Raw genomic sequence first — 18,273 nt, 5'->3', positions numbered from 1 at the left:
GGAGCCAATAGAGATTTTCTGTGATAGTGAAAGTGCAGTTGCCTTAGCGAAGGAACCAAGGGATCACGGGAGATCCAGACACATTGACAGAAAATACCATTTCATCAGATATCGAATAGAAGAAGGACTCCTCGTGGCAAAGATGGTATCATCGGATGAGAACCCAGCAGATCCCCTCACGAAGGGACTGGGTTGGGTTAAGCATCTCCAGCATAGGGCTGAAGGATGATATTAGTTTTAGTAGTTAGATAATTTTGAAATTTGTAAAGTGTAAATTGACATTTGATGATGAATAAAAGGTGTGTTTTATTTATGAGTAAAGTGTTGCTATCTTGTGTCGATCGTTTACTATTATTTCTTTTGCATGTTTTGACTTCCAGAATATTTATGTTATGTTTTACATATTATTCAAATTATCCACAGTCGGTCATATGTTGGAAGTAGATATGAATTAAGACTGTCATGAGTTGGTTGTAGAGGTCTAAGATGTTGGACATGGCATCAACACTCATGAGTGCTCATAAGTTCTGAGTATTGGATTCAACCCACGCTCGTTGGTATCACTTCATGGAATTTATCTCGAGTGATCGCGAGACGGTAATATCATATAAGTCTTCAAACCTAGAGATATGACTTGTTGTCTATGAGTTGGTTATGCATTGATCGTGCGAAAACGCATTGGTAACTCGATGTTATAAAACGTGCGTTTGTGTGTGATTTAACAAGTAGTAGAACAAGCATATGAGTCGAAGTTTATCTGTTCCTTCTTGGATTAGAAGCGATATCTGGGCCCCTCGATGATTTTGTTTTGACCTATGTACCGGGCCCGGTCAGAACTAAGTTGATGTGTTCAATTAAGTTCTATGTCAAACAAATCGGAAATCGAGAAACAAACTGCTGGACAATAAGCAAGACATTGTTCCATGTATTTGTCCGGATGATATCTAGAACAGAGGATTATATGATCACTTATCTTAAATGGCGTATCATCATCTTCTCAGTTCCGAGAGACCTTGAAAAGAGCTACGATTGCTGATCAGTTCCTGAAGTCATACTTGCAGCTATAGTTATTAGACTTATCCAAGTAGGAGACTGTTGGATAAGGTGTCTAAGTCCATAACTATTTCTGGTATGTACTTGACCCGACCCGGCATGGTCCATTTGGGTTGCATGGCATCATGCATTTGGATAGACTAAATGAGAGAAATAACACTTGTGGTTTATTAATATATTATAAGTTCTAATATATTAATAATATTATTTAATTAGTATTGATCAAGAATTAATCTAGAATTAATTAAGTGATCAAAAGGAGACTAATTAAATATATGGGTTGATTATGTAAATCATCCATAACTTGTATAGTGGGCTAAAAGCTCCATGGGTTATCAAGTTGGGCTAAGGTCCATAGGATGCTCCATGTATGCTCCATGGGAGTTACAAACCCATGGGTCATGGAAATGAAGAGCCATGTCACATTAGGGTTTACATGGTGTAACCCTAATGCAACACACTATATAAGCATACTTAGAGCAACCAAAATCGGCTACGCTAGTGAGACAAGAGGGCAAGCCGAATTAGAAGTGTTCTACATTCTCTCAAAGTTTATTCCAAGAGCATTTGGTGTTGTGTGAAACATTTGAGGCATCACACTTGGGGTGTTAGGCTCTCAAGGTTTTCAAGGAATCAAAACAACTACAAGGTATGTAATCCTAGCCATCTTTTATGATAAAAGTTCCCCATGTATGCTAGATAGGATTATGAACCTTGGAAAAAATATTTTGCATGTATTTTAGACAAACATAGATCCAAGGTTTTCTAGGGTTGCATGTACACTTAGGAGTGTTAGAATGCTCAAAACCCATCACAAATAACACCCAATTAATAATTGGGTTCCAAGCCCAAAGTCCAACTCACACACTAAAGGCTCAATAGTCAAGTAATGGGACAAAGCCCAACATATGGAAAATTGGGCCCAGACCTCTACATGGTCATAATTAAAGGCCCAACTACTTAGTCCAGCCCAAACATTTGGCATTTCCAATTGCCCAATATCATATAATCATCAAGGCCCAAACTATGGCCCATCCACGACCCAATTTTCCAAATTGGGCCCACACCCTCATATGGGCCTTACCCTAAGCCCATCAACATATTCTAGTCCTTATGATTATTCTTGGATGGCCCATTAATAATCCAATTACCAAAGCCCAATAGAAAGGCCCAAATAAAGGCCCAAGTGAAATTAGGGTTTCATATAAAGTGGCAATTAGGGTTAAGTGTTTCTCACTTAACCCATTAACGACTTAATCCATTAAGTCCCTTACTTTACTAAATAAGTCATATGTTGTGAGTGGGCTTAATACACGATTCCATTCCAATGGCCCAAATGTGGATCTCGATAAGTCCAAGCCCAAAATCCCAAAATTAGGGTTTTCACATGACATGATGATTAGGGTTAAGTGTTTCTTACTTAACCCATTAAGGACTTAATCCATTAAGGACTTAATCCATTAAGTCGATTATTGCCTTAAGTTAGTTTGCAAATGATTATTATTTAATATTTCAAGTTTATTAAATAATTCCCGTGTGTGTGTCCCGATCAATTTCCACAAGTTAGGGTTTTATGCCCTTAGGGTTTTTCCAACCCAATACTAGTTCATTAGTCCATTGGTTGGGCTTTTAGGTCACATTAGGCCTTATTGGCCCATTAGGGTTTCATTGGTCCCACATTGTCTAAACATCCCCCAAACGAGGTCCAAACACAATCAAAGCACACCGCCACCCGACACGGCGGCCGGTGGCGGCAGGTGGCACGTGGTGGTGGTGGTTGTTCTTGAGGGTTCCAGCCAACGAAACCAAGTATAACACACACACATAGGCCTTTGACTTGCGAAATATACCCAACCACCCACCTGGCAGAGTTTGGCGGCAGCAGGTGGCGGTGATTAGCTTCCTTCCCGTCCCAGAAAGTCCCCGGTTGCTCACAACCCTGCAACAGCGAACACGTCAATCCATCAGCCTCCGACTGTCACTCGAACTGCCCACAACGTCTCCGGCAGCAGCAGTGTGGCGGTGGTGTTCATGGCGAAACAGCGGCCATGCAAATCTTACTCGGCGTCCCAAAGATTCATCCCAACGCGAAACTCTTCGTCGTTGCCGGCTGAAGGAGGAGAAAGAGAAGGGCAGCGGCTTCTTCTGGTCGCTGTCGTCGGCGGAGCAGCAGCAGCGGTGGCACCAACGTCTTCAACAACAATGGAGACAACGACACCCGCCAAGTGGTCATCCGTCGGCGACAAGAGCTATTCGAATCGATGGCTCTTCGGTTCCAACATAGATGGCGACGGCTGAAGGTGGAGGAAGGAGGTTGGCGTTCGGAGGGGAAAAGATAAGGGTGGCAGCGCCGATGAGGGGAAGACGGCTGAAAGATCATCCTAGCGGCTGCACATAGGGTTAGGGTTAGAGAGAGTAGCGATAGGTTTTATACCCCGATTCCTTTGAACTTTTCCCATACTAACAAAAACAGTCCCTCCTTGTATTATTTCTTTCCAAACTAATCCAAAATTTACCATTTCGACCCTTCCTTCTGAAAAACCTTACAATTCAAGTCCAAATAATACCAAACACCACTTGACTCATGAAAATCTTTACAAATTAAGTCCCACAATCACACTTTAACCCCTAGAGATTCAAATCTTGTCATTTGGCTCCCCGAAACCAACACCCCACTAATTATTATTTAATTTTGAGCTCTAAATAATATAAAATAATCATAATAATTACTTCCCGATGTTCCTGATTTATTATTTAATTACTCTTCTTAAAACGGGATGTTACATTTCTCGACCAAAACTTGTTAACCCCAACATCAGATCAATTGATATGATGGATGCAATCAGGTTAGAAGCCCCTTATTAGTTGAAGAAGTTAAGAAAGCAGTTTGGGCTTGTGGTGGAGACAAAGCCCCAGGACCAGATGGAGTGAGTTTCAAATTTCTAAAGAAATATTGGACTGTTTTTGCTGATGATGTGGTGAATTTCGTAAAGCATTTTGATGAATTGGTACTCTTGGAAGAAGCTGCAACTCCTCTTGTATAACCCTTGCTCCAAAAGTTAAAGACCCTTCTACTCTGAATGATTATAGACCAATCAGTCTGGGTGTATGTATAAAATAATCTCGAAATTGCTTGTTACTAGAATAAAAACAGTTATGGGTAAGGTAGTGGGCGAGGCGCAATCAGCTTACGTACATGGGCAAAGCATACTCAATGGACCGTTGATTGTAAACGAACTATGTGGATGGACCAAAAGTCAAGAAAAACATTATGCTCTTTAAAGTGGACTTTGACAAAGCATTTGATTCCATCGCCTGGGAATACTTGGATTCGATTTTATCCTAAATGGGGTTAGGTGTAAAATGGAGATCGTGGATTTGCGGTTGCTTCGCTTCTACCAGAACTTCGATGGCCATAAACGGTTCGCTAACTAAAGAGTTTAGCATCTCGAAAGGGGTTAGACAAGGGGGTCCACTTTCCCCGTTCCTATTTATAATAGCAATGGAGGGATTGAATGTTATAATGAAGACGGCTGTTGAAAAAGGCATTTTCAAAGGGAGTCAATTACCGAGTGATGGTCCGATAATCTCACATCTGTGCTATGCAGATGACACATTATTTGTAGGAGATTGGTCAAGGAATAATCTGAAAAATATTGCATCCATACTTAGGTGCTTCCATGTGTCCTCCGGATTGAAGGTAAATTTCCATAAATCCAAGGTCTTTGGTGTTGGTGTGTCGAATGGGGAAATCTTAAAAAGGAGCGCAGTTGTTAGGGTGTGAAGCAAGATCCCTTCCATTTACGTATCTCGGTGTGCCAATTGGTGCCAATATGAAGCTGATAAAGAACTGCAGACCAAGTATAGACAAGTTTCAAGCCAAACTATCGAGATGGAAATCCAAAACGTTGTCTGTTGGGGGGACGTTGACGTTAATTAAGGCGGTATTGGGTAATCTTCCAACATATTACATGTCATTGTTTAGAGCCCCAATTGGTGTCATAGAACAACTTGAAAAGATTTGTCGGAAATTCTTGTGGGGTGGAAGTGAAGAAAAGAACAAAATGCATTGGGTTGCTTGGGATAAAGTTGTTGCTCCTAAGGATCTTGGTGGGTTGGGAGTTGAATCAATTAGAGCATTGAACGTGGCATTATTAGTGAAATGGTGGTGGAGAATCAAACAGGAATCATCCTCATTATGGGCCAAAGCTATTGTTAGCCTGCACAATTTGAAAAACAAACCGGCTGATCATTTAGCTAAAAAAAGGTTGTTGGAACAGCATTGCTTCTGTGAAAAAAGATATTGAGGCGATGGGATTTCGATTTAACGATATATTCCGACAAATAATAAAGTCTGGCAACGAAACATAGTTCTGGCACGACAAATGGACAGGTGCTGAAAAATTAAAAAATTTATACCCAGAACTATATGAGATCGAAAGAAAAAAATCATGCAATGCAGAAAGAATTAAGGAAGGGCTATTCAAGGGATATTGGAAGTCTTGTCCAACGGTTGCTGGTCTAGCCTCTCACGTGGAGGGTCTATCGGCTACTATTGGGTCAGTTAACATCCAATCTGGTGATGATCAATTTTCCTGCCTAATTGCACCTGATGGGGTTTATCAGGTGCATCTATTAAGAGTGAAGATTGACACGAATCCAACAGCCATTGCCAATAACATAAAGATTAGCTGGAGTAAGCTCATACCATTAAAAGTTACAACATTCATATGGCGAGCATTACTGGATAGAATACCATCAGCTATGGCACTTATACAAAGAGGTGTAAAGATAGATTCAAGCTCCTATAGTTCGTGCATAAGCGGTGTGGATGTCATCAATCACCTGCTGGTAAATTGTCCTTTTACAGTCACCGTACGCAAAAGCTTATTCGGTTGGTGTGGTATTACTCCTATAAGTGTCCAGAACATAGAGGAGTTGATACAATATGCAGTAAATTGGGGTCGATGCCTGAAAAAGAGAGAGATACTAAATGTAATCTGCTACGGGATGTTTTGGGGTCTTTGGAGAGCAATAAATGATCGAATATTCCAGGCAAGATTCACTAATCCAATGGGCGTGGTTGACAACATCAAGGCGATGGTCTACATGTGGATTAAGTGTAGAGGCAAGAGTGGTATTTGTAATTTGGCTGAATTTTGTTCAATCCTTTTTTGTTTTAATCTCTCTTATTTTTTTTGTATGTTTACCTCTGCTCCCCTATAGTTACTTGTTATTTTGGGTGAGTTTTTAATGAATTTGGTCGTTCTTTAAATAATAATAATAATAATAATAATAATAATAATAATAATAATAATAATAATAATAATAAAACTTATGCCCTTGCAACCTTATTTAAATACGCATACATATACAAATAGCCTTAATGTACAATTTTTTTTCAAAAAGCATGACCCATGCGCCTTTTGTTACAACCATGCTTTACATTCACGAGGACATTTAAACATTGTGATTTTAATTCCCTACACGGCTAATATAATTATTATATTATAACTACAATATTATTATTACTTTTTATATTTTTATGCCATCCTTGTTTATCAAGTTATATTAAATATTTGCCATTATGAGTTATTTTTATGTGTGGAAAGTGATTACAATGCCATCACTTTAAATAGCAATAATTAACTTCTTTTAGAACGGCATGTCATCTAAAATCGAAGCTTATAAGATTCGAATATATGACAACTCTTTTTATAATTAATTTAAATGTCTGAATAATTTATACATATTTTCTAATTAATTGATGTTAATTAATCATATTGTCTCCATGATGGGAGGTAGAGCATAAATGGTGGTCTTGAGTTCTTAACTTGGGACATACTAAATTAATTGTTGGTGATCTGTGATTTAACTCTAATATGAAATGAAACTTGAAAACCCATAAACAAATTTCACCGAGAAGAGCATTAACAGATGTTTGAATAACCTATATGTTAAACTTGGGTACTATTTGATGATAGAGTAAATTACACGACTGGTCCCTATGGTTTAGGGTAATTTGCGCCTTTGGTCCCTAACTTATTTTTTAACTCGGAAGGTCCCTACTGTTTGTTTTTGTTACGCGTTTGGTCCCTGTCTTATCTAAAAAGACTATTTTGTCCTTGATTTTTTAATTTATTTAAATAAACACACCCCCAACCACACCCCCTCACCTTACCTTACCTACCCCACAATTTTTTTCCTATTTAAATAATAGTCTTTTTAGGTAAGACAGGGACCAAGCGCGTAACAAAAATAAACAGTAGGGGCCAAACGCGTAACAAAAACAAACAGTATGGACCTTCCGAGTTAAAAAAATAAATTAGGGATCAAACGTGCAAATTACTCCAAATCATAGGGACCATTCGTGTAATTTCCTCTTGATGATATTGTACTACTCTTACCCTCACATAACTAAATTCTAGTGAAAAAAAAATGAAACATGTTACAATATTAAACTAAAAATTGAAACTTCAAGATATGATGATAGAACATGGTTATTATTTTAACAGAACTATTACAAAACTGGAATATAAAATGACACAAAAACCAAGCTGAATGGGACACGAGCTAAGACGAATAGGTGAAGTGGTGTACTGGACGTGCTTTTTAATTTCAACCACTACGAGATCCTTTCCAAATTCCAAGCCCTATATTTATTGAGAATTCATGTACATGGTAACAATATTTTTGTACCCATGTGTAACATAAATAAATAAAATAACTGAAAGTGAACTCTTAGCAAAATGTTACAATAATATACTCGTACATCAAGATTTATTTTTTTGCGTCAAAGTTTAACTTTCCAATAAGAAATTAATCGAAGTCTGAGATAATACTACTATTTTATAGTGTTTTGCATGATGTTTTAAACCATAAACTTCAAACTCATTTTTATTAAAATGATGTTCCAAAACATACGCATTAGAACAAATTATAATAATTACATAGCAACATTAGCAAAGCCGAAGATTAGTATGTTAATATTGAAATTTAACAACATATTCTTTTGAGATTATATCACACCCTAAATACATGATGCCACAAATGGCTTCCATCAAAATTTATGAGATCCACTCAATTTGGTATCTTTGGGTTGAACTTTAAGCCCAACAACAGCAACTGCAATCATCACAGATAAATCAGCTAATAAATTTCATTATCCAAACAAACTCAGAAGTAAGTACATAGTGTCATTAATAATTTTGTAAGGTTAAGAGGGTATTCGAGATTTCATTTTGATCCTTAAAAGAACTTTTTAAAAAATGACTTATGGTGGTAGCAAAAAGAGTTTTCAAAAAAAGTGTTTGGATTAGTTTTTGTGGTGGGAAAAAGTCAAATAAGTCAATAAGTTGTTTTTTAAAATAAAAAAAAAATGTTTGCCTTCGGTATTTTTTAAGGTAATACTGACTTTTACAACTCAAAAAGTCATATGGAGTTTAGAAAAGTTACAAATTCTAATTTCTTAAAATCTCCTTTTTGAAGGGTTAAGGAGAAATTGTTTTAAAAGTCATTTTTTTGCCAAACACTTTTTTTTGACTTTTTGACTTTTCAAAAACCAATAAGGCAATAAGTTGTTTTGAGAGGAAATCCCAAACACCCTCTAAATGCAAGAAATAGTAACTAACTTCTATTCATTTGTTTATTATTTATAGCATCCTAATTTTATATCTTCCTATTATAGCATGTACATTGTGAAATTCTACCTAATTAATATCATCTAAATACAAAACAATTTTTACTGCTATAAATGGACCGATCTTTCAAAATACAATGTTATGATCATGTATATTTTCAAAGTAAAATGTTTTAATAAAAAAAAGATTGCAAATACAATGGTATGGAAGCAAGATGCTAAAATACGAAAATAAACAAAAATATGTTTAGTATTTATTGCATTTAACCTATTTTTGTTTTAATAGCAGCGACATTTTGTAATGTATCCACCCACGTTGTTCACATACAGAAGGAGAAGGAATAAGACAAAGCAGACAAAGAATGGGGCCATCAATGACCTCGATCCAAGGGAGGACCACATAAGGGGACCAGGGGCAGAATAGGGATTGATGCCAGATTATTCCTCATATATAGAGTAGCTGACGTATTGGTCAGGGTAGCTAAGAATTTGTTAGAACATTCTATGGGAGAGTTATAGCGTCTCGAACTGCTATATTTTCTTGTAATCCTTTCATTTCCATTTCAATTAATCAGTCATTCAGATTCGTATTCTCGTTTTGCTTGAATCTATAATCTCATTATTGTGCAAGGCATAACAAATTGGTATCAGAGCTCATGGCCGGGGCAGGAAAGGAGGGTCAGACAACAAACAAAAGAGTGGAAACCTTGGAAGCGGCAATGAGTCATGTTCACGAGAGATAGGATGAACAGTCCTTGCAGATCCAACACCAAGCAGACTCTATGGCCTCCATAGAACGGAAGATAGATGAAGTCCTCAAAGCAGTCCTCAAGAGCAACCCTGATGAGTCAGACAGAGGGAAGAAGGTTTCAGAAGAAGGGTCCAGTGGGGGTACCGAGATACCAGTGGAAACCACCCCGAGGATGGGATCCAATCCCCAAAAAACATTCACCGGAAAGTCAGGTTCCGGAGGAGGAAACGGCGGAGGTCCTGGGGACTGGGCAGGCGGTGGAAATGGATCCAACGGAGGAGCGAACTGGCGTTTCCAGAAGCTTGACATGCCACTCTTCGATGGCAACTTTCCCGATGGATGGGTCTTACGGGCGGAGCGCTACTTCAAGTTCTGCCGATTATCGGAGGAAGACAAGGTAGAAGCGGCGGTGGTGGCGCTAGAAGGTGATGCTTTACTATGGTTTCAGTGGGAGCATCAAAGAATACTAATTGTCCGGTGGGAAAAGATGAAATCGTTGCTCCTCCGACAGTTCCGCCCTACTAATGTCGGAACGTTACAAGAGCAGTGGTTGGTGTTATCTCAGGTGGGATCGGTGTTGGAATATCAAAGAAGCTTCATTGAACTGTTAGCGCTGTTGACCAACATACCCGACGACATATCCATGGGTCAATTCATAAACGGGTTGAAGGATGAAATTAGGTCAGAAGTGAGACTTCTTGGGCCTTTATCAGTGGATCATGCGATGAGTTTGGCAATTAAAGTGGAGGATAAACTAAGAGCCCAACAAGGAAAGAAGAGCAGCCCAGTAACGATAAGTAACCCAAGTACTATTACTCGCCCCACACATTCAACCGGGTTCATATCCGGATCACCTCTTATCACTCCCATTAAGACCACTTATTTTTGACCTCGGACGACAAACGCTTCCTCCAACACCCCAAAAACTGTGACTCAGTCTCAAGGAAAACCCACCAGTGAAATCCGGCGCCTGATAAGGATTTTCAATACAAAACGAGAATATGAATCTGAATGACTGATTGATTGAAATGGAAATGAAAGGATTACAAGAAAATATACCAGTTCGAGTCGCTATAACTCTCCCAGAGAATGTTCTAACAAATTTTTAGCTACCCTAACCAATACGTCAGCTACTCTATATATGAGGAATAATCTGGCATCAATCCCTATTCTGCCCCTGGTTGGTCCACTCATGTGGTCTTCCCCGGGATCCAAGTCATTGTTGGGCCCATTCTTTGTCTGCTTTGTCTTATTCCTTCTCCTTCTGTATGTGAACAACATGGGTGGATACATTACATTATTGATACGAACCCATCCCATACTAGGCCCGTATCATGCCATAAGCTCGAGTATAGAACTCACTCCCAAAAGCCAGCTTGTAAGAGGAGGGACACCTAGACTTATAAGCCACCAACTTATAGTACTTTCAGCCGATATGGGATCATAACACATTTGGAGAGTATGGTGAATTATGAAATGGGATTTTCGGGAATCAATAAGAGACATCTGAGCCTACTTTAGGGTTAAAGAATTTTTTGTGTTGAGCACCTTGATGTTCTCATTGCCTTAAGGAAAGGTAAGTGTTAATGTACTTACCTTATAGCCTCATTTGTTTACTATGATAAATTATTTTCAACTTAATGTGCTATGATATCTATACGTGATGATATATATGTTGCTAAAACGGTTGGTGAAGCTTTGAACCATTCTGGATGGCAGGATGCTATGATCGATGAGATCAATGCTCTCAATCATAAAAATACATGGGATTTGGTAGACTTACATGTGGGTCAAAAAGCGATCGGTTGCAAATGGGTGTTCACGCTGAAAGTTAATCCAAATGGATATGTGGCTCATTTGAAGGCAAGATTGGTTGCTAAAGGATATAATCAGACTGAGGTAGACTACTCTAAGACATTCTCTCTTGTGGCTAAGGTATCTTCCACCCGCATGTTCATTCCACTAACTAATTTATGACCAGGCCCTTCCACTAACTGGATGCGAAGAACGCCTCTTTGCATGGTGGTTTAAATGAAGAAGTTTGTATGGAGAAACCAGTGTTGCTCAGAGGGGTGATAGAGTTTGTAAATTGCTTAAATCATTGTATGGTTTAAAGCAATACCATCGGGATTGGTTCGGTCGGTTTAATTTCGTGGTGACAGAATTTGGATTACAAAGAAGCTCTTATGATCATTCTGTGTTATTTACTTCATCACCTTCTGGATGCATTTTGCTAGTGGTGCATGTTGATAACATTGTGATTACCGGGGGTGACAGAACTAGGATCAAGAAACTGAAAGTTTTCCTTGCATCTCGGTTTCAAACAAAGGACCAAGATCCTTTAAAAATACTTTTAGGAAATAAGGTCTCTCGTACTCGGAAATGATTTGTTTATCTCAACGGTAATATTGCTCGGATATTTTGAAGATTCCTGGGATGATTGAAAATTTGAAACAAAACCTTTCGAGTTCCCAATGATTCTGAATATGAAATTGAAAGTAGATGATGGAGATTCACTTGATAACCCAGAGAAATACAAAAGAATTGTGGGAAAACTTAACTGTCTGTCGATTACACGTCCGGACATTGCTTTTCCGGTGAGTGTTGTAAGTCAGTTTATGGCATCTCCATGAACATTACACTGGGATGCAGTTAGTTATATTCTAAAGTATCTAAAGGGTGCTCCTAGTCAAGGCGTCCTATATCAAAATCACGATCATCATGTCATCGAAGGCTTCACTACTGTCAACTACAATTGCGATCCTACAAACAGGGAGTCTACTACAGGCTATTGTGTGTTTGTCGAAAGGAATCTAGTTTCATGGAAAAGTAACAAACACAATGTCGTTTCACAATCAAGTGTTGAATCTAAATCTGAATATCAGGCTATGGCTTAAACTACATGCGAGCTAATATGGGTATGAAATATGTTGGATGAACTTGAGTTTGCTCAATCCAAACCAATGAACCTGTATTGTGATAATGAGGCGGCTATCAATATTGTAAACAATCCCTTCTTTCATGAAAGTACTAGATATATCAAAGAAGACAGCAATTTCACTTGTGAAAATCTAGAAGATGGAATCATCTCTACTCCCCATGTTCGAAAAGGAAATCAACTACTTCATCAAAGCGAAGCGTTACCTCTGGTTCGTAAATATCTTTTATTTCTAACAAGTTAGACATGCTTAACATATATGATTCAACTTGAGGGAGAGTGTTAGAATGCAAATATTATATGTATTAGCTTTAGCCTAGTTAGCCCATAGACCCAAGGGTTTCTATGTCTAGGGATCCTGCCTGTATATAAAGTCTTGTACAATCTCCTTGTAAAGTACGCAATCAATAATGTATTTTCACCCTCAATCCCTAGTTTACAAGAATCTTATAAGATATGTGAATCATGTTGACTTGTTAAATGAAGAAACAACATTTTACCTTAAATGTAAGAGTTGATGCATTAACACACCATCTAGATGAGGATTTAGATACTTTTTCACTTTTAGTGATGATTTCAAAAGATTTGACTACTTCTACATGTTAAGAAACAAATATAAATCTCTTGATGAGAAACAAATATAAATCTCTTGATAAGAAAAAAATATGAATCTTTTGAAGTCTCCAAAAGAGTTTCTGAGCGAAGTAGAAAACTAGTTAGGCAAGAAGATTAAAGTTAATCGGTCTCAGGGAGAGTCTAGCCTCTTGAATGCTAGGTTTCATTTTCTTGTAATAAATTGGTTCTAATCTTTCATTTCTAATCAAACATTGCGCTATATTGAATCACCCATGGAATCAAACAGAAACTGAGATAAGGAAAAAGAAAGAGGAATAATAAAAAAATTTGAAACAAAAAATTAAAACAAGAGTTTAAAATGAGTTGCAAGCCATGTACCTGGTTCAAATTTGTGGCTATCTTGACTCTTGAGTGATGAAATCAAAGAAAATGGAGAAGATAGAAGATAGAAGATGAAGAGTTATGTCATTCAAATTTGTGGCTGAGTTTTCAATCAATGCTCATGAAATCCAAAAAACCACCAAACAATACTGCAAGTCTGCAACACCCTTGTCTAACTTCCCACCCTCTCTCCTATCTGATGTGAATAAATCAAAGGTGCCAAATTTCAGATAAATCAATTATTTTATAGTCTCTTTATGTAAATATTAGTAAATGTTTGAAAGACCAGAGACTTTTCCATAGAAAAAAGCTATAACCAGTATTACTAAATGCAACAGAAAGCAATCTACTTTATTTTATTTGTCTGTATTATAGCATCGTACTTTCATTTCTTCCTCTTATAACAAACAAACCAATGATCATATATTGCTATTTCTAGCATTTAACCCTAAATACTACAAAAGCTGATAGTTTACATACCTTTGATATGTTTCACATGTTTTTGGAAGTATGCAACTTTATGAAAACCTTTAAAGCAAAACTGTTGTAGCCTCACTTGGAGTAAACCCTAACTTCTGCATCTCCTCCAGCCATACTTTACCTTCAGCCGCCCTACCATGTCTGTAAAACCCATGCACCAAAGTCTCATAAGTCCACTGATTCGGCTTATACCCTTTTTCACAAATCTTCCGGAACAATCTAGAAGCATCATCCACCTGTTTCTTTATTAGTTTCCTCAAAAGCATGTTGTATGTGTATATATCAAGTGGAAAAAACTTCCCCACTACTTCCTCCAACTCATCAATATCTATATCGTCTCTAAACCGGTCAGAAAACAACCCAACCAACTCGCCGAGTTTCCATATAGGTGACGACTGAGTCGACTCGGTTGACTCGGTGGATAGTGAGTCAACCCAAGTGCTGTATAGGTTTTGGTCTTTTAAAGAATATAGAAGCAAATTGTTCCCGATAAAAGACGATAAAGGACACCCAACTCGAATCATGTCATTGATAACATCCATGACTTTGTCATATCTTTTGTATTTACATAAAACGTAAATTAACTCTTCGTAACATTCGATACTTGGTTTGACCGTTTTACCCTTCTCTCTAATTTCCAAAAATATACTCAACGCAACATCCGGTTTACTTGCTTTGCATAAACCAACAACCATTGTGTTACATATTTTTCTCCCGATTTTTCGTCTTTTCAAAATATCATAAAATAACATCAACGCATCCGATGTTTTCCCACTTTTTAAATAACTTTTCAACATCAAAACATCCGAACCCAAATTCGGAGAAATCCCACTTTTTTTCATCATTTCATAAACTTCTTTTGCTAAATCGGGTCTTTTAGCAAGACCCGCTCCTTCTATAAAATAATTAAAAAACGTACAATTGGGTTCATGTAAAGACAATTGCATTTCCAACAATTTTTTAAATTGTTTTTCGGGATTTTCCATTTCACATACACTTTGAACAACACCTCGAAACAATTCCCTCCCAGGGGTACGACCTTTTTCTTTCATTTCTATCAATAATCTTGTTGCAATATCGCCTCTATTGTGTTTTATAAACCCGTTTATCAAAGTATTGTAAGCACATCCAGTTGTTACTTTATCAAGAAGGGTTAATTCCCCGTGTATGATATACCCGTCTTCTAACTTTCCCTTACTACAAAGGGCGTTTATGTACTTTTCGTAAAACTTATTGCTTAACAAAATCCCATGTTCTAATGCTACACGAAAAAACTCCTTCATCATCTCGAGATTTTCCACATTGCATAAAGCATCTGCCAAGATAGAAAACGGGATTTTTCCTGGGAAATACCCTTGGTCGATTGAGTTGCTTAAAATACGATATGCATCAATGACGCTTCCGTCCCTACAAAGGGTATTCATTAAATAATTAACAGCCATTGAACTCAAAGATAATCCAATCTCTGTTCTTGAATCGTATAATTTTACAGCAATATCCACCATTCCTGCTTTACAAAAAAAGCATAAAACAATGTTCATTGTTAACTCATCTGGAGGGATATTGTTTTCCCTCATTTCAATCACTAAATCACATACTTCTTCGAGTCTGTTTTCTCTTAGAAGTCTTAAAATCAAGGAGTTGTAACGAAAAACATCCGGAACATAAACAGCCGTCTTTTGGTTCCTAGTTTTTTGCAAAAACTCCATAGCTCCATCTAGCTTTCTAGCACGAACAAGTTCCCGAATCCATATATCATAAACATGAAATTCTCCAAATTCATCGACTAATTTCCCAGCTTTTTCAAATTCATCATTCTTACATAATGCATCAACAAGAGCACCAACTATATAACCACTACTCTTTATTTTAATCCCACTATCAATCACCCCACGAAGATAACTTTCTGCTTTATCAAACTCCCTTTTTCTACAAAAACCCTTGACCAATATTGAATGAGTGATTTCTGATTCAAACCCACGAGTCTTGATCTGTCTAGCAACTGATTCAACTTCATCAAAATAACCCTCTTCCACTAAAGCATTTAAAAGCACATGATAAGCAAAATCATCTAAATCAATACCTTGGTATCGCATTCGGCCGAATAACTGAAGGGCAACTTCGGGTTTTCCTGCAACAGCATAACCCATGACCAAAATGTTGTGAAAATTAGTCATGTGACCTCCGCGATGTTTGTTATACCTATCCAATAAATCAAACATTTTTGACATCAGTTTTGCTCTTGAAAGAATCTTGAAAATTGCATTGAATGTGGCACGTGTGTGGTGAAACCCTTGTTGTCTCCCTGCCCAATCAAAGAACTTTGTACAAGATAAAACGTCTTTCACGTATGACAAAACATCAAGAACAAGTGACTCTGTGAGGCGTAGATTTAGAGAAGATAAAGCTGCATCTATGGCTTCATGTTGCACTACAAAATCCTCATTTTCACTGATGCTGCCATTAGAAGATAGGATTTGATGTATTTGGTCAAGAAAAGGGTTCCCACTTGACTTGAACCATTCGCGAAATGTTACAGCCAAATCTTCTGCTTGTAATTTATGCAGGGATGATGAATAAGATGGAAATAATGGGTTTAAACTGAGAGCATTCGATGTGGTGGATGATGTTATTGTCGAATAGTTGAAGGGATTGTTGTTATTGAGAGGAGAAATGAGGGATCTGATGGAATTTTGCTTTAGGTATCTTAGTCTCACCATAATTTGTGAAGTGGATTTGTTGTAAGCTACGACATTAACACTGCCTTAGAGGCAAGGCAAACTATTATTTCTTGATGTCTGTATCCCAACTATGAACCTATAAATCAACCAAAAACAAATACATTAATAAATATTCAGGAAATTAACTCAAGTGGACATGAAATTGCTATCCAAGTTCAATTGGGATTTGGGAATGGTTATGCATTCATCCGAATAGTGTAAACCTCTTAAAGAATCATATTTAATCCAAAACTCATCTCAACAGCTGTGATTGGGCATAAACCATGGTATCAAGCAAGTAATTATGCAACAATCAGAAATTCAATAGCATATAGATCCTATAAGAGCTTGATTGAAGCTAGTTAACCTCGCTTATCCACCAAGCTATGTAAAGTTAACGTCTTGGTATTACTTGAAGTATACATTGGCATTGAACATAGAACTGGGTAAACACTAATAAAATCCATGGATTAGCAATATAGATGCCCTAAGTTCGTACAGTTTTTCTACTAGTTATCAGACAGTATATCTTTTTTACGATATGCAGTGCTTCATTTCTAAATCCTATATAAGCGAAAAGATATTAAACGACCTAAATCAGTAGTTCCTTTATACACATACTAGCTTCATTCAATTGGAATCGGAAGCAAAACGCTGAATCAAATACATTTACTGGTAATGTCGTGAAGCAAGATGGAGCAGCAATCCGGCGATGGGAGAAGCAGCATGCCGGAGATGAAAGGAGACGGCGACGTCGGGGGGCTGACGTCTAGGCGAGGAGAGATGGGGCGAGAGAGAAGAAAACGCTACTAGCAAGGTACCAAACTACCAATCGGTTTGATTTACTTTCTTTTCCGGAAAAAATAATATAATTAAAATAAAAGAACTCTTTAACAAAGTTCTAATATTTTGGGTTAGTTTAAGGATTAATAACAAATTAAATTTTATTTACAAAAAATGACAGATTATCGGCTAAAACTTCAGAATAACCCTTTGTAGCCGGTTTCACAGATTTAGCCGGTATCTCATCTTTTTTCGTTAATTGATCCAAATTTTGGAGTTTTTTTTTCATTAAATGATCAAAATTTTAGGGATTTTTTATTATTTTTTACCAATAACCAAAATATTTGAATTTTTCTGAAGATTACCTTTAAACTAAGGGAAGTGATATTTCCACATAAAAAATTAATACATCCACATAAGGTACAATATCATTGTAGTTATCATACAAATCAGTAAAGCATACATTTTATGGATGAATAAATGTCTTAAGTGGAAATATCACTTCCCTTAAACTAATGTATATTATATGATCTAAGTTAATATGTATCATTCTCCATCTTCTTTCTTACACTCTTTCTTGGCTCACTGTATGTTTTCATCGTCGTCGTCGAACCTAACAACAAAAAGCTCACTCACAAGCATCGTTAACTCCATCGATTTTCCAAAATAATCAATTCACAACTATGCGATCATCTTTCAATCTCCAAATGAAGAAAAGAGAAAGTCGTTGTTGATCACGTGGATGTCCCTATTACCTAACCATGACTTGAACCATGGTTCCAAACACTCTGATGTTCCTATTACCTATCCATGACTCGAACCATGGTTCAAACCTATACACTAATGGCATTGACCATAGTGTTGTTAACAAAAGAAGAAGAATCTTACATGGTTCAACCACTCATATCTTGACTCAAGTCTTACTTGACCCTCATTTTTGTAACGTCCCAAA

At 37.3% G+C, this 18,273-nt stretch overlaps 2 protein-coding genes across 6 annotated transcripts; one reads left to right on the top strand and one right to left on the bottom strand.

Annotated features, from left to right (window-relative positions):
* The first annotated feature begins 4,886 nt into the window (after positions 1-4,886).
* LOC145106350 (uncharacterized) lies at positions 4,887-9,116 on the top strand. Its single transcript, XM_079043350.1, has 3 exons — positions 4,887-5,343; positions 5,447-6,156; positions 8,979-9,116. The coding sequence occupies exons 1-3, from the start codon at positions 4,887-4,889 to the stop codon at positions 9,114-9,116; spliced, it is 1,305 nt and encodes a 434-aa protein (XP_078899476.1).
* Positions 7,923-17,358, bottom strand: LOC145108741 (pentatricopeptide repeat-containing protein At1g71210, mitochondrial-like). Of its 5 annotated transcripts, XM_079045815.1 has the most exons (5): positions 17,131-17,358; positions 15,902-16,635; positions 13,819-15,820; positions 13,336-13,534; positions 7,923-8,178 (listed from the first exon to the last, which is right to left on the bottom strand). In XM_079045815.1, exons 2-3 carry the CDS (start codon positions 16,536-16,538, stop codon positions 13,869-13,871), a joined length of 2,589 nt encoding a protein of 862 aa, XP_078901941.1. In that variant the 5' UTR covers positions 16,539-16,635; positions 17,131-17,358; the 3' UTR covers positions 7,923-8,178; positions 13,336-13,534; positions 13,819-13,868. The 5 variants fall into 5 exon arrangements, with proteins under 5 accessions (XP_078901941.1, XP_078901937.1, XP_078901939.1 ...); XM_079045811.1 differs by having other exon boundaries at positions 13,819-16,635; XM_079045813.1 differs by having other exon boundaries at positions 13,819-16,635; positions 17,160-17,358.
* Positions 17,359-18,273: the final 915 nt, after the last annotated feature.

The sequence above is a fragment of the Lactuca virosa genome, chromosome 4, assembly GCF_052849685.1.
Source record: "Lactuca virosa cultivar CGN04683 chromosome 4, Lactuca_virosa_CGN04683_v6, whole genome shotgun sequence".
In the NCBI taxonomy this organism is placed as follows: Eukaryota; Viridiplantae; Streptophyta; class Magnoliopsida; order Asterales; family Asteraceae; genus Lactuca; species Lactuca virosa.
Note: the sequence above shows the minus strand (reverse complement) of the source record. Positions and strands in the feature narration are given on the sequence as shown.

Bases quoted from the DNA above. Each gene is read 5' to 3' on its own strand.
- LOC145106350 (XM_079043350.1), top strand. From the start codon at position 4,887: ATGAAGCTGATAAAGAACTGCAGACCAAGTATAGACAAGTTTCAAGCC. The intron at 5,344-5,446 runs GTGAAAAAAGAT...ACAAATGGACAG, and splicing joins GTTGGAACAGCATTGCTTCT to GTGCTGAAAAATTAAAAAAT. The intron at 6,157-8,978 runs GTCTACATGTGG...TTGTTTTAATAG, and splicing joins TTGACAACATCAAGGCGATG to CAGCGACATTTTGTAATGTA.
- LOC145108741 (XM_079045811.1), bottom strand. From the start codon at position 16,538: ATGGTGAGACTAAGATACCTAAAGCAAAATTCCATCAGATCCCTCATT.